Source organism: Panthera uncia, chromosome C2, assembly GCF_023721935.1.
Source record: "Panthera uncia isolate 11264 chromosome C2, Puncia_PCG_1.0, whole genome shotgun sequence".
NCBI classification, from domain to species: domain Eukaryota; kingdom Metazoa; phylum Chordata; class Mammalia; order Carnivora; family Felidae; genus Panthera; species Panthera uncia.
Window position 1 is genome coordinate 95,800,574 of NC_064810.1, and position 14,903 is coordinate 95,815,476.

The window sequence follows — 14,903 nt, forward strand, 5'->3', positions numbered from 1 at the left end:
GAATTTTAATCTTAATTTTTTGTCCTGATGGACTTTATGAATTCTTATACGTAGAAGTGCGTCACGTTTGCGAGAAGAAATAAAACATCTCTTAAAACTGAAATAAAAATGGGTACCGTGGTCATGAATAGAATATTAATTTAAAAAATGGTTTCCATAGAAAGTTTGATTGGTCCTAATGTGGAGTCTCTCCCCAAACGATGAAGTGTGTCACCCATCTTTCTAGCATAAAACAAGGAGAAAACGTGGCTGCATTAACACATGAATGCAGTTCTTGGAAAGCAAAGGTTTTTATTACTTTTTTAGAACAGGTGAAAACGACTAGTTAGAACCAAGCGTTTCTTTTTTTTCCAAGGTGTTGGCTCTTCATCAGTAAAGATCATAAATGTCAGTTTTTGTCCTTTAAAAAGCCAAGTCTGTGACAGTCACCAAACGTTACATTAGCATCACTTCTGATGTCTGGTGACAAGGGAATGACTGCTGTCAACAAGACTCAGACATCAAGAGGTATCATCAGGGGAAAATAGTTTTAGCGGGTTCATGTTTATGGGGAAAATATGACAAACAGACAAATAAATGTATAGCAAACATATTAAACCAAGTACTGAATTTTATCTGTATCCTATACTCTAACTTGGACTTAACATTGTTCCTTTTGTTTCCTTCAAAGAGCAGGTGTTGGTTGTGAAAGTAGAGAAGGGGGATGAGTTGGGAAATACGAAATGTCTCAAAGAATACATTCAATCGCTTGATTAAGATGTTTTGTGTGTCTGCTTTACTTTTATTATTCATTGATTGATTGATCGCTTATATGAAGATTATTACCAAGAACTATTCCAAGATTATAACAGATTAATTTAAATATCACCAAAGCCCTTGGAGGCAGGTATTATTATCATCCTCAGCTAATAGAAGAAGAAACTGAGGAGCAGAAAGATGAGATAATGTGACCAGGGTCATCCAGCTAACAAATGGCAGAGCAGGGATCCAGGTGGTACTCTGTGTGTCCTGATCCACCTAAAACAGGAAAGTGAAGGAAGAGATCAGGAGAGGATACTTTGTACTTCTTAAGAGCAACCTGGTCTGTGTCACATTTCTGAGGTTTGCTGTTTCGGGTGAGGATGGTAATTCAGCCAGATTGAATTCGGGCAAGCTCCTTAATTTCTGAGCCTCGGTTTTGCAGTGTAGGAAATGGCCTTAGTAATTCCTGCATCATAGTATTGTTGAGGGGACTGAACGAGGTCTCTGGAAGTCTTAGCATGGTGCTGGCACGTAGGAGGCATGCAATAAAGGGCAGATAGTGTTGATAGCACTTGTGATAATGCCATTATGCATAACATTCACATTATTATAGACGTTAAGGTGTTTATATTTGCACTTCAGTAGTGGTGGAGTAATTTCATCAAATAGCTGTTGAATCCATGCTGCTTTAACTGTAAATTAGTCAAGTCTAGTGTATCTAGTGTCTTTTTTATTTTAATATCTGTAGTATCTGGCATAGGGCAATACACACAGGGTGAAGTGAAAAAAGTTTAGGTGCATTGAGTGTTCCAAGTTGAAGACAGGATGTAAACAATTTCCACTTAGCCATTTCTGATCTTTGTTTCCTTATCAAGCTATTGAAACATAGCTATTATCCATTTACTATCCCTTTCTTCTTAATATAGACCAATATTCATATAAATAATCATTGTCATCTCCCATACACTGAGGGCTCCCAGACACTATGCAAATCCTGTTACTTATGGTATCTCATTTAAAAAATTTTTTTTAACATTTATTTATTTTTGAGACAGGGAGAGACACCATGAACGGGGGAGGGTCAGAGAGAGAGAGGGAGACACAGAATCTGAAACAGGCTCCAGGCTCTGAGCTGTCAGCACAGAGCCTGACGCGGGGCTCGAACTCACGGACCGCGAGATCATGACCTGAGCCGAAGTCGGATGCTTAACCGACTGAGCCACTCAGGCGCCCCATATGGTATCTCATTTAATCATCCTAATGATAATCTCACAGAATCCCATGAGATTATGCATTGTTATCTCTTTTCTACAGAAGAACAAACTGAAGTTTAGCCCTAATCACACAGCTAGTAGGTGGTAGAATGAGGACATGAGCTAAATTCTGTTTGACTGCAAGGCCTCCTACCACTAATAACTAGAATTCCAACAATGGCTATTTAAAAACAATCAACCTACAGATTTTTATATTTCACCCACTGAATTTAAAAAGAAAAAGCCACAACATTGCTCTTTTAAACCCAAAAGGCATGCGCATTTTAATAACGTAATCATGCATTTGCAAATTTCTGAGTAAGTTGAAGAGGTATGTAGGAGGCAGAAGCATTGGAGACTGAGCTGTGTAGAGCTAGTGTTAGGAAAGAATAAATATATGTTACATATAACGAGATTTAGAAAATTTATAGGCCATTAAGAAACTAATCAAGAAAGCTTCTGTAGAAAAACCTATAAAAAGCACTCACATTAAAAAACAAAATCAGATGGGTTATATATGAGTTTTCTTTTACAAACATCAAACTAAAGTGCTGTATTTCTAAGGCAATCATTTCAAAATAACAGGATGGTCTCTGTTGACAAAATAGAAAACCACTTCATGTCCATTGATTTCAAGCACTCTGATCAAAAATGACAAATCTGAGGGGAGCCGGGATGGCTCAGTCAGTTGAGCCTCAGACTCTTGGTTTTGGCTCAGGTCCCGATCTCATAGTTTGGGGGATCAAGCCCCATGCTGGGCCCTGTGCTGACAGCATGCAGCCTGCTTGGGATTCTCTCTCTCCCTGTCTCCTTGCCCCTCATCCACTCATGCATGCACTCTCTCTCTCTCCCTTTCTCTCTCTCAAAATAAATAAATAAACTTTTAAAAAATGACAAATCTGAGACTACAAAAGAGTGGAAAGATACGACAGCCAGGTACATCTGCATTCCAAGTATTCCAAGATATTTGATTTTCATTTTAGAAAAATCTTTTCTACCTTATATAATGAAGAAGGTAATGTTCATCAGAGCAAGGTTTTTAAAAAAATCCTACTAAAAGAAAAGTATATATAAAGCTACCTATAGATTAACACAAGGTGAATACTAGGAGTTAAAACGTACACTGAAAAATAAATAATAGTGATAACAGATAATAATTATATGATGCTTACAATATAAGCATCTGTGCCAGGCATTATTCTCAAGTGCTTATTAGATATCTTACATATTATATATATATACATATACATATATTAGCCAAACTATTTTTGCTAGTATGAATAAATTGCAAGAATATCTGGTAATCTCATTTAAATCTTAGAAATGTATGACTGTGCATAAACCTTTTGGTATTTCACTAGATTTGGTTATATCATATAGGTGGAAAATTTTTACCCTCTCCTGAATAGAGTTTTGTATTTTTGATAAAAACACAATTTCAATTCAGCATTTGATTCCTGTAGGACTTATTGTTAAGGGGGGAAAATAATAAAAATGCAAAAGTAGTTGCCCATTCTCCTCTTTAAAATACCATACACCTTTATACCCTTTAAGAAAAGCATTTAAAACCTGTAAGTATACAATCTAATGTAATGGAAAATAAAAGTACCTGTCAAGCAGGACAAGAATGTGGTCAAATTACAGAAATGCAAAGTTGTGTTTTCAAAGTAATATCTCCACGTGAATAAAACTATACAAACCACTTAAAACAGACACGTGAGTAAACCTAGAAAATGGCTACCGGAAAATTTTTACGTTTGCTAAAATGAGGGCACAAAAATCATCACCTTCATTGAACATTTGATGGATCGTTTCCCATTGATTATTACCTACATATAAGTATTTGAAAACCGTCAATTTCTTAAAAAAGGAAACCACATTCATCTTATCTAGCTATTTAACCTCTCTCTCTATGCATTAACCATGCAGAGGAAGAGTTCATAGAACTTCTGGAGAAATGGATGCATGGTAATTAACTGTGTCTAGTTTAGTATCAGGCATTAATATGAGAAAGCAAGCTAAAGTATTCCATAATTGAAGAGTATCTCTTAGAAAATGAAAATTTAATTTTCTTCTGCCACGTTCAATTTCTCAGTGGACAGGACCTGGAGGCCACATTTTCTAGTGAATATGGTTGAATTAGGATTTGTGATACTTATTAAGCATTCATTTAGAATTCTGTTAAAATACCCCTAAATAACTTTGCATCCTCACAGAATTGAAGCATTTTGAGATGCTGCATTAATTCATGGAATTTAATAAGGGAAGCATTAACACAGTCCTGAATTTCTCATATTATCAAGAAGAAGTTCTTTAAAAATATAAGGAAAAATACACATCAATATCAGGCGAAGAAGCATGGGAAGGGCATTTTAGGCCAATGCAAAAACATGCATGGAGACCCAGAGGCAGGCCAAGAGCAGGTTATCTGTAGCCTAACGACAACCACGTGGATAGTACATGCCACAGAACATTTGTTGTGGTGTGTGGCCAGAGGCAGCATTGAGAAGAACATCGGGACCCTGCATAGATTTTATTATTTAAGCCACAGGGAGAATTTTAAGCCTCTTCTTGCTTATTTATGGTTGCATCTTGGCACCCAGCACGGTAACGTGCTTGCGCTCCTTCCAACAATGTTGGAGATTATTTTCTCTCCAGCTATAATCAACTTTAAATATTAATGAAATACAGAAGACTGCCAATGCAAATGATATTCAGAGACAATCTATTGAGAAATCTTCTAAAATGAAGCTAAGAATATTGACCAGGATCTGAAACTAGGTCTTGGTAAACAGCACTGAATGAATCACTAAGTGAGCTTGTGTCTCTGGGCAGGACCTCCTGAATACAAAAGAAAAGTTTAAAGAAAAAAAGGAGAAGGAAGCGCAGGTGAGGAGGGGAAGAGGAGGGAAGAGTGAAGGGGTGTTGAAGAGAGTAGCTAAGACTTAAAATTCAAAAGCAGTGGCAAGGGTTTTTTCTGAATCAGAACCTCCATTACTATCTCTCCCTCTGAGATGTATCAGAGGGGGTCACACAGAAGCCTCTCACCTGGGCAGGTACACTTCCACTTTCTGCTTCTTCACAGAGTTTGCCCATTCTTCAATCAGCTGTGCTTTGACCAATGGCTCCAGAGTGGCCAGTGGAACTTCCTGTCTGGACAACACCAACATCATACTGATCTCCTCTCCCTCATATGGTATTTCTAGGACTTGGTAGATACCACCAGCTTCATTGGAGCCATCACTAAATTCTCCTAAAAGGAAAAGAAAGGTGATTAAAGGCCCATATCAAAGTTCAAATAAAAGTTTTAATTTGTAATAACTTTGTTCCAAAATAGTATATAGAATATAAGAAACTTCAGGCATCTGAGGAAAAGAGGGTTTAAAAAAAAGAAAAAAATAGGCCCTGAAGTTCAAGGGACTCTTCGGCCCTAAAGAAATTATTTTATTTTAGAATCCCCAGAATTACATCACATTTGTCATAATATGTTCTCTAGACTTACTTTTTATTTTTAAATGAGATACTTCAAATGAATATATATTTAAGGGATATTTTTAGAAACAACAATAAGTCCTGGGTAAAAAAATGAAGCCCAGGATCCAAGTTAGATGAAATCCATCTAACTAAGATTTCTAAGAAGGGAAAAATTAACCACATAATACCTGGGACTGTATTATCACCACAGCTAAAAGTCTTGGGGCCAGAGTAGCATAGTCCAAATGAAATCTATTACATTCTACAGTAGTTATCTAGTGTATTTGTAGTGCTTAAGACCTCCAAACTAGGTAATTAGGTTAATTAGGTAATTGGCTTTGTGTTCTAATAACTCAGCTAAATTCACCAGGCTTCCATACAAAAATAAAGAAATCTTTAAAACAAACAGTCCCACCACCACCTTAAAATTTCCCTCATTTTCAAAAAGAAAATGTAATGCTTTTGTTATAAATATTTTCCTATAACTGATCTAGGTCCTTTAGACATCCCGTTAAACACTTTGGTTAAATGTTTGGTTCTTATTTTGACTGTTAATTTGATTAACTATGATTATAGTCTTTTAATTTTACATCATACTTTTAAATAGCATGAACTATTAGTTCCAATATGTACTTGGCTTACAATTACATTTCTGCTATGATAACAAATTATTACAGTTCAATATAGTGTGTAAGAAGGATTAACATCCTAACCTTCTGAAAAGTCCAATGAAATATCTTTTTTTCTAACTTATTTTTTTAACATTTATTTATTTGAGACAGAGACAGAGAGCATGAGCGGGGGAGGGGCAGAGAGAGAGGGAGACACAGAATCCTAAGCAGGCTCTAGGCTCTGAGCCATCAGCACAGAGCCCAATGTGGGGCTCAAACTCATAAACCATGAGATCATGACCTGAGCCGAAGTCAGATGCCCAACTGACTGAGCCACTCAGGCGCTCCGGTCCAATGAAATATCTTTGAAAATAATGCCAAGGATATTGAGTTGTATCACATTTCATAGACTCACAATAAATGAAACTGTAAATGAATAATTATGTCATACACAAGTCTGAAAGCAAAATTTTAAAGAAATGCTTATAATTCAAATAGTGGTGAGGAATCCAAAGCAAGAGCAGAGTGGAACATATGAGTCACTGACAACCACCCCAAAGCCAATGGCTTTTTGGAGTAACTCAGAATGTTCTTACACAGATCAGGTGTTTGCATATGAATAAAGCCGCTCTGTGGGTGTAATCAACTTTATAAGTTAAAGAAACATATTGGAAAACTGTCAGTGCATATAATATTCACTGAGGATCTAATTAGAGAGGCCTTTGAAAATGGAGCCAAGGAAATTGAATTGTAGTCCAAATAAGATTGACATTTGTGTAATAAATATTTCATGTTCTTTCTTAAAAAGCTGTTAATATACAGCAAGACAAGAAAAATAAAAGCCAAAAGATCTTACCATAATAAAATTCTCCTTGTTGATACATCATTGGAATTTGGACTTCACTTTCATCATCTTTAGTGAAGGAAAAGGTTCTAGTATTTTCAGGTCTAAATTGTGACTTCCAGTTCCCCTTGAAATAGACAGCATTGATGAGTGCCAAATGAGTGCCAGCATCAAAATCCCTTGGGGATACCAAATCTTTCAAGAGATCTGTGCAGGAAAAAGTGGAGAGATGAAAATTCATATTAAATCTGAAGGTGAAAGGAGACCAAAATATTACCAAACTACCATCTGATAGAGTAATCCAGAAAAACTGTATACCATTACCAAATTTATAATAAAAATTGAAAGTATCTTGCATTTGAGATGCGTGGGTGGCTCAGTCAGTTAAGCATCTGACTCTTGATTTCCGCTCAGGTGATGATCTCATGGTTCATGAGTTTGAGCCCTTCGTCAGAATCTGCACTGCCAGCAGAGCCTGGGACTCTTTCTGTCTCTCTCTGCCCCTCCCCTGCTCTCTCTCTCTCTTTCTCAAAATAAATAAATAAACATTAAAAAAAGAAGGAAGTATCTTGCTTTCAAAGGAAAAATGTTAAGCAAGCAAGCAAGCGCGCGTGCGTGCGCACACACACAACACACAACACACACACACACACACACACACACACACACACACACAGTTACAGATTAAGGGATCTAAAACATTCACACCACCTAAAATAAAACTGGTAGGATCCTGACACTTGAAGAAACTACGGAACCACATACAACAGAATCTCAGGTTTTACCACTTTCTAGTTGCAGTGATGCATGTAAAACTCTTAACATAGACTAAGCACTCAATGATCATTTCAGAGTTCATTCTTAAATAACATACACGATTAAAATGTCATCCAATTCAAAATTTCCCCCCATAAACACTGGATATCTTTCTACCAAATATAACAACTGCATTCAACTAGGTGAAAACAGATGAGTGAAAACCTATCATTTCTATCATTTGAAATGTTCCTTTAGAAATCTATTTTCAAAAACATTGGGTTTTTGTTGATAGCTGAAAATGTTTAAAAAGAGTTTGGAAATAGCTTTTAATAATCAATCTATTCCAAATGTATTATTATTCTTGAATTATTCTTTGAATGTTAAAATACAAACATAAGTTTCTTTTATCCTACATTTTAATGTCATAATTGAAAAAGATAGGACCAAAATTTATATTCTCTCATTTTATTAATCATAGAACTTCTTTAGGTCCTTACAAAGGTGCCTCAGAATTTGGGGCATAATAGGATATAGGGCACATGGTCAGGGTTTTTGTTGTTCCCACATAAAATTTATTAGATTGATATTATTTGGGGGGTTTTGACAGTAGGAATTAATCTAATGAACATCTGTAATCTCCTTTCAGTTTGGTCTCATTTTTTTAAATTCTAATTTCAATTATGTTGGGGGTAAAATTAGAAAATAAAATGATAAAATATGAAACATTTGGAAAGCTTAAATACATTTTTAAAGTATAGATTAGAAATATTATTTTATTATTTTGAAGATTATTTTTCAAGTAATCTGTACACCCAACGTGGGGCTCAAACTCACAACCCCAAGATCAAGAGTCACATGCTCTACCAGCTGAGCCAGCCAGATGCTCTAAGATTAGAAACAAATATTGAAATAAACTTATCGCTTTCTACTTCTCCATTTATTTGGGTTTAAAATGGGCTGCTCTTTTAAAAAGAAATCCTATAGTTCTGTCATTTAAAAGCAAACCCTGATTTTTAGCTCTCTCTTATTTTCTATTTTAAATATATTGTTAAGAGGGCCACCAACTGTCATCCTAACTGCTATCTAACTCATTAAATAAGTTAGTTCAAACAAAGTTCCACACAGTAGTTAAGATTACCATACAGAGGAAACCCGTTATTGGAGAACACAGATTTCAGACTGATATATCAATAGTGCCAAAATTCTTTACATGCCAAAAGATTTAAGTTCTTTCATAAATGCTTATTCATATGTAATGCTTCTAAAAAGACTATAATCTATACGAAATAATTATCAGATACTCAACTAAATGCTATCTTTCAAAAATTCAAATGGAGTGAGGGGCAAGTAATTTCAGAAGTAAAAGAGAGTTAAAACTAAACTATTACAGAAAGAAAGGAACCAAATGACATACTATTTGTGTTATTCTCCACCCACTTATTGATATGGTTGGCCACAGCTATATTTTGACTGAAGTCCACATGATTTACTTCTGCATGAAAATACTTTTTCAGCATTTGCAAAAATTCCTCATTGACATGAAATCCATTTTGCACGAAGAGGGAATTGGCAATTTTCATCACATACTGGCTCTCTTTAGCAGTTACCATGTTAGAAAAATCGTTCAAGAAGGAAAATTCGTCACCTGAAAAATGACAAAGGATAAGTTTATTAGTGGAACAAACACAGTGAACGATCACGGGGAGTGGAGAAGCACTGAAACACAGCAAGGGAGATTGATGGAACTTGGAGCCCAAGGGAAGAGCACTAACTTGTTCCCTACACAGACATGATTAGGAGGCTCCGGTATTTGTGCTACTTCCGGATTTTCAAATTAACTTTTAGTATTATCAACTGGCATTAGTTTTCATTTTCAGTGATACCTTGGCAGAATCTATAGATTTTTTGGGGTTGTTTCCTTTCAAAGTACTTAGGTTTATTTTCATTACATTGGTCTTCGTTTTATAATTATCAGGAAAAAGGATTAAGTTTAATTACCTGGTTTAAAAATTAAAATAGTCCTTGAAATTTTACTTTCACTAGACTTTTTTTTACCTAATAATGAGAAAAATCTATTCGAAATTATTGAGTTCTTAACTTTTTAATGAGTCAGTTCTCATGTATATTAAAAACATTAAAATAAAAATCATACATCCTGTCAAAGTGATTTCAAAACACCTTTTGGCTAAAAACTTTCCCCAATACATAACATTTTCATAACAATAAAACATTTCAAGGAATTCTCGATGCTCCTTTAAAAATGAAGACACAATTGGTTTCAAGCAAAAATTTCTGATATTCTTAGAGAATGATGTTGCTTTTCTTTATAGCAGTTCTCATAGTTATAAATTTTCACTTATTCAGGTGATAATTAATACACGTCTCTCCCTCTGGACTGGAAACTCATTAAGAATCATGTGTGCTTTTATTTATCACAATGAGGCTTACTGAAATAATACTAATAAAATATACAATTTCCTTAGATTAACTCAGCTAAAGATGGTGCCAGGAATTAATACTTTTCTTGGGTTTCCTAATGGTTCTCCTAGCCATACCGTCTCGTGACATCACTTTCTCACATCATGTAAATACTGCAGCCTGAAGCATAAGACAGCATAACTGAGTTGACAGTTAAAGTCAAACCACCTTGAAAATGTAAACCTAAGCACACTCACCATCTTTCAGGCTGTCATATCCCATCGAATGACGGATTTCTTTCAGGGTAGACCCTTGGGCCCCAAGTTCCATCATTCCCATAGCGAAGGTAACACTCAATGGAGAGAAAAGAATATTTTCATCTTCCCCAGTGGCTCGAAGATGGTTATACATATTCACTGACAACTCGGCAATGGTTTCATCAGGGAAAGTGGCCCCTAAAGCCAAACTTTGCAGAACCAGCAAAGACAAGAGTCCAAGGAAAGCCATGATGGGAGAGTTCAAACCTGAAAAACAGTAGTTTATGTATTAATCATTAATTATCTCTGAGAAATGGAGTGAAAGGTAAAATAAGTAATAATTATTTCTTGGCAAAGCTATAAAGCAAACCAGGTTTTTAAATGTACACAGTATTAATATCTCATAACGAAACCCCCTTAAAGGATATGCTGGAAGATACTATTTTTAAAAAGGCAATTCATAGTCAAGTGAATAAATAATATTGCTAAATTCTGAGGATTTTCTAGGAACAAGGTATTTCCTGGTCCCCACTGTGTACAAGAGTGTATACAGATGCATATATAACGAGTTATTATAGACCATGTTTGATGAGGCTGATTTATCAATTTTTCCTATCTTCACCATATATATTTTGGTCATGATTTTGAAACAGTTTACTCTAGCTTACACTAAACTACACAGGTCCAGAAAAAAAATAATGAAAACCAAAAGATATGTACAAGGTTTAAGATGAACTAGTGAAGTCAGGTATTTGAAAATAACGCTTTACCCATTTACTACAATTTATAAAATTAATGCACCATGCAACTGGGTTGTCAACCGGCAGGAAAAGATCAGACACACACCTGCCACGGGCCCCAGTTTATTCAGCCCAGGCTGCAGAGCCCACAGGAAGTGGTAACCCAGAGAAAAAGCAGGGTCAGCACATCCTTATGCACTCTCCCTTTGTACATTGGCTTCTATGAGGCAGCTGCACCCAGTGACAATCTCGGGGCAGAGGAGCCTTCTACAATACTGTCCTTTTGTACTCAGGTTGATATTACCATTTCAACTTATACAAACTGATGCTTCTATTTAAATGAGTATTTCTAAATATGAGGCTTCTCTGGTTCTTGAACCATATTCTCTCTGGAAGAGAGAGTGTCAGTGCCCAGACAGCTCTAGATAATATTTCTGCCCCTTGGCACTCCAGTATTCCAGCAGCCCTGTCTCCCCACAAACAGCACACAGTGACAAGCACACACTGGGGACAGAATTTCCTCCTTCCTTGTGTTCTCCCGCTTTGTCACTGCAGGCATCTAAAAGCCGAACTGCCCATTAGGACAATCAAGTAGCTTCCTTGTTCACGATCTTAAAAAAAAAAAAAAAAAATCACTAAAACAACATGTAAAGTGATACTGAGCAAACACATTTAGAAAATTGTGTTTCAGTTCGCATGGAGCATTAACAGTCCCCGTTACTCAGTTAACAGATGCACACACATTCACCTAAGACTGGTGTGCTTCTGCCAAGCTTCCGAGTCACAACGACCTCATCCCTCCTGCAGTGTTTGAATTCCAACTTCAGAGAACTGCCTACTTAGTTTGTAAGTCCTTCACGTTTCAGGGCTCAGTTTTAGGTATCAGTTTTTTGTCTGAGAAATCCCGAGCACTGCCGCCACCCCTCCACTTTTGTGTGAAGGTTTAGATCACTCTCCTTTGCTTAGGAAGGTAAGGTTCAGCCTGTATGTAAATATGGACTCTCAAAACCCACACTGTGGGAGACACGATGGCTGCCCGTGGGAGATCAAGTGCACTGCTGTAGAACAGTGGCCAGGGGTGCCTGTGGTGCAGGGACTGAAGCCAGGGGCAGAGAACGCAGCTCCCCTGCTAGCCTACGAACTTGGGCCATCAACGGCAGGCTGCTGTGGCATCCTTTCTTCCTTCTGTACTCTAGGGAACTCAAAGAAAAGGTGGAAGTAGAATAGGGGAGCTTGAAGCTCTAGATTTGGATGGAAATTTAGCAGGTACCTCTCTTAGTTGAAAGAGACCTTAAGACATATATGGTATTTAATACGTGGGAGGTATTACCATTCAGTAGAACTTGGAAATATAAGTCAGACTCAAAGGTCTGCTCTTAAACCTAACACTATACTGCTGTCTGATATACCCTGCAAAGACCCAAACCTGGGCCTCATTACTCTCATTGAATGTTATCGAGTATAAGGCCAAGAAGTTGAAGTCACTATACGGTAGTGTTATCTGTCATCCAATAGCACAGCTATTTGGAAAGCATTGCATTTAACATGAGTATCAAATTTTAGGTTAATAAACATTTTTCCTTCATATAAAACAAAACCAACCTATTGCCAACCAACAAGCATTCCAGCAAACAAGGCCACGTCTATTATGTTCATAAGCATTTTTATTTCCAAGTGAATGTACCATGAGATAAATAAGCTAACACATGATGTACGATCTTTGGCAAATCACATGCCTTCTCTCAGTCTTAGCTTCCTCTTTCATGAAATTAAGATGCCAATCCCTACTTCACACTATTATTGAAGAAATAAATGAGATAGTGTGTGTTTGAAGCACTCATTTTAAGCTACAAGTTATATTAATAATAGCATTATCATTAGAGAATATGTTTCCTAGGTTTGTATATTTGCTAAGTCAAGGAAGAGGCTTTAGAGCCAAAATGAGTATTTTATCATTCCTCCTCGCCCATCTAATGCAGCACAATTAGCCATTCATTCAGCCAAGATCAAAAGAGCACCATGAAGTTACCAAAATTTATAAGCACGGGATCTTGTCCTCAAGGAACTCCCATCATTGTACAAAAGCATATAATCAGTTATAGTCCTTACCTTTTTAATAAAAGAGATTCTTTTAAGAATCAGGAGAAGGGTAAATAACCTCTTCAGAAAATGCACGCCTGTGGATAACAGAACATTATTTTCACTGACCAGGATACTCACTGGCCTCAGGAACCCCTGGTCTACATGGCAGATGGGCCAGATGCAGAAAGAAGCAGTGTTTGGTGGACCTGTGGCTCTGCGGTGTATCCTTATGGGGGGAAAGAGATGTCAAAACCACTAATGTATCTCTAGGCTTCTGGAGGTGTCCTGGAAAGAACAGCCATATGTCTGTGAGAGAGGGCTCTTCCCAGGGCAGTGAGCGGCAGCCACTGATTTACATGTGGCTTAAATCAGGAAACTCTTTAGTAAATATTTAAAGAACTCTGTTCTGGAAACACACATTTTATCTATAGTTAAGTGATCTTTCCTTCTTTTAAAGGCAAAATTTCCAGGGTGCAAGAAAAATGACTTCTGTTAGACTGGCCCAGTCTTTCTGATCCTACTTACCCTACCCCTGGTCACTGGCCCTTTCCTGTCTGGTGCCTCTGAACTACTCCTTCTGAGGATTTTTTTTTTTTTTTTCTGGGGAGAAGGGAAGATTTTCTTCCCTTCTTCTACCTTCTCAGTGGGGAGTGTTCTCCATGGATCTATTCTTGGCTCTCTTCTCTTCCGTGTAACGTTCTTCTCCTGTCTGCTGGTGAACTTCTCTCAAAGCAAAGATATTTCAACCATTATCCCTATTCATATTATTCCCAAGTAAGTAAAAGTCTAGCCCTGGCTTTATTTTTAATCTTAATTTCTGATGTGCGTTGCAAATTATCTTGGGATTGTTTTAGCCTTTGACTCTGGCAGGCACTTCTAATTCAAGGTGGCTCAAACAGGACTCTGTCTTATCAACCAAAACCGTTCTTTTCTTTTCTTTCTTTCTTTCTTTCTTTCTTCCTTCCTTTTTTTAATTTTTTAAAAAAATTTTTAATGTTTATTTACTTTTGAGAGAGAGATAGAGCATGAACTGAGGAGGGGCAGAGATAGAGAGAGGGAGACACAGAATCTGAAGCAGGCTCCAGGCCCCGAGCTGTCAGCACAGAGCCCAGTGTAGGTCAAACCCAAGAACCATGAGATCACACCTGAGCCAAAGTCGGCCGCTTAACCAACTGAGTCACCCAGGTCCCTTTCTTTCTTTCTTTCTTTCTTTCTTTCTTTCTTTCTTTCTTCCTTCCTTCCTTCCTTCCTTCCTTCCTTCCTTCCTCCCTCCCTCTCTCTCTCCCTCTTTCTTTCTTTCTTTCTTTCTTTCTTTCTACATCAAAGTCTTTGACTCCTTTCAATATCCCTTTTCCTTATGTTCAATGAGCTGTCAATACTTACTCCATACTGCATTCCCGACACTTCTATCCATTATCCCATAACCATTCCCATGGCCATGGTGGCAGTTCCTCTTAATGCATTCTCAAGGACCCACCATTTTCAGCCATTCTCTGAAGTCTAGGTTACTGCCCTCTTTAATCCAACGTATGCATTGCCTCCAGATGAATTGTTTTGATTGTACCATTACGAACAGGTATACTTACAAAATCCTACAAAATCTTATGCTCTTCCTCACGCCCATTAGAGTAAAGCCCAAAATCTTTAGTCTCACTGTAGTGTGATCCAACGTGTTTCTACCCACTATTCCCCTTTCGGGGATCCCGCAATTCTTGCCAGACTCC

The 14,903-nt window shown here is 37.1% G+C and overlaps 1 protein-coding gene across 1 annotated transcript in view; it reads right to left on the reverse strand.

Annotated features, from left to right (window-relative positions):
- SERPINI1 (serpin family I member 1) overlaps positions 1-14,903 on the reverse strand; it is a 72,398-nt gene that overhangs the window by 15,477 nt on the left and 42,018 nt on the right. Inside the window, exons 2-5 of the mRNA XM_049628587.1 lie at positions 10,358-10,624; positions 9,097-9,327; positions 6,936-7,130; positions 5,043-5,247 (exon numbers count right to left, since the gene is read on the reverse strand). Coding sequence (XP_049484544.1) covers positions 5,043-5,247; positions 6,936-7,130; positions 9,097-9,327; positions 10,358-10,607 — 881 coding nt within the window. The 5' untranslated portion in view covers positions 10,608-10,624. The remainder of the gene's footprint in view (positions 1-5,042; positions 5,248-6,935; positions 7,131-9,096; positions 9,328-10,357; positions 10,625-14,903) is intronic.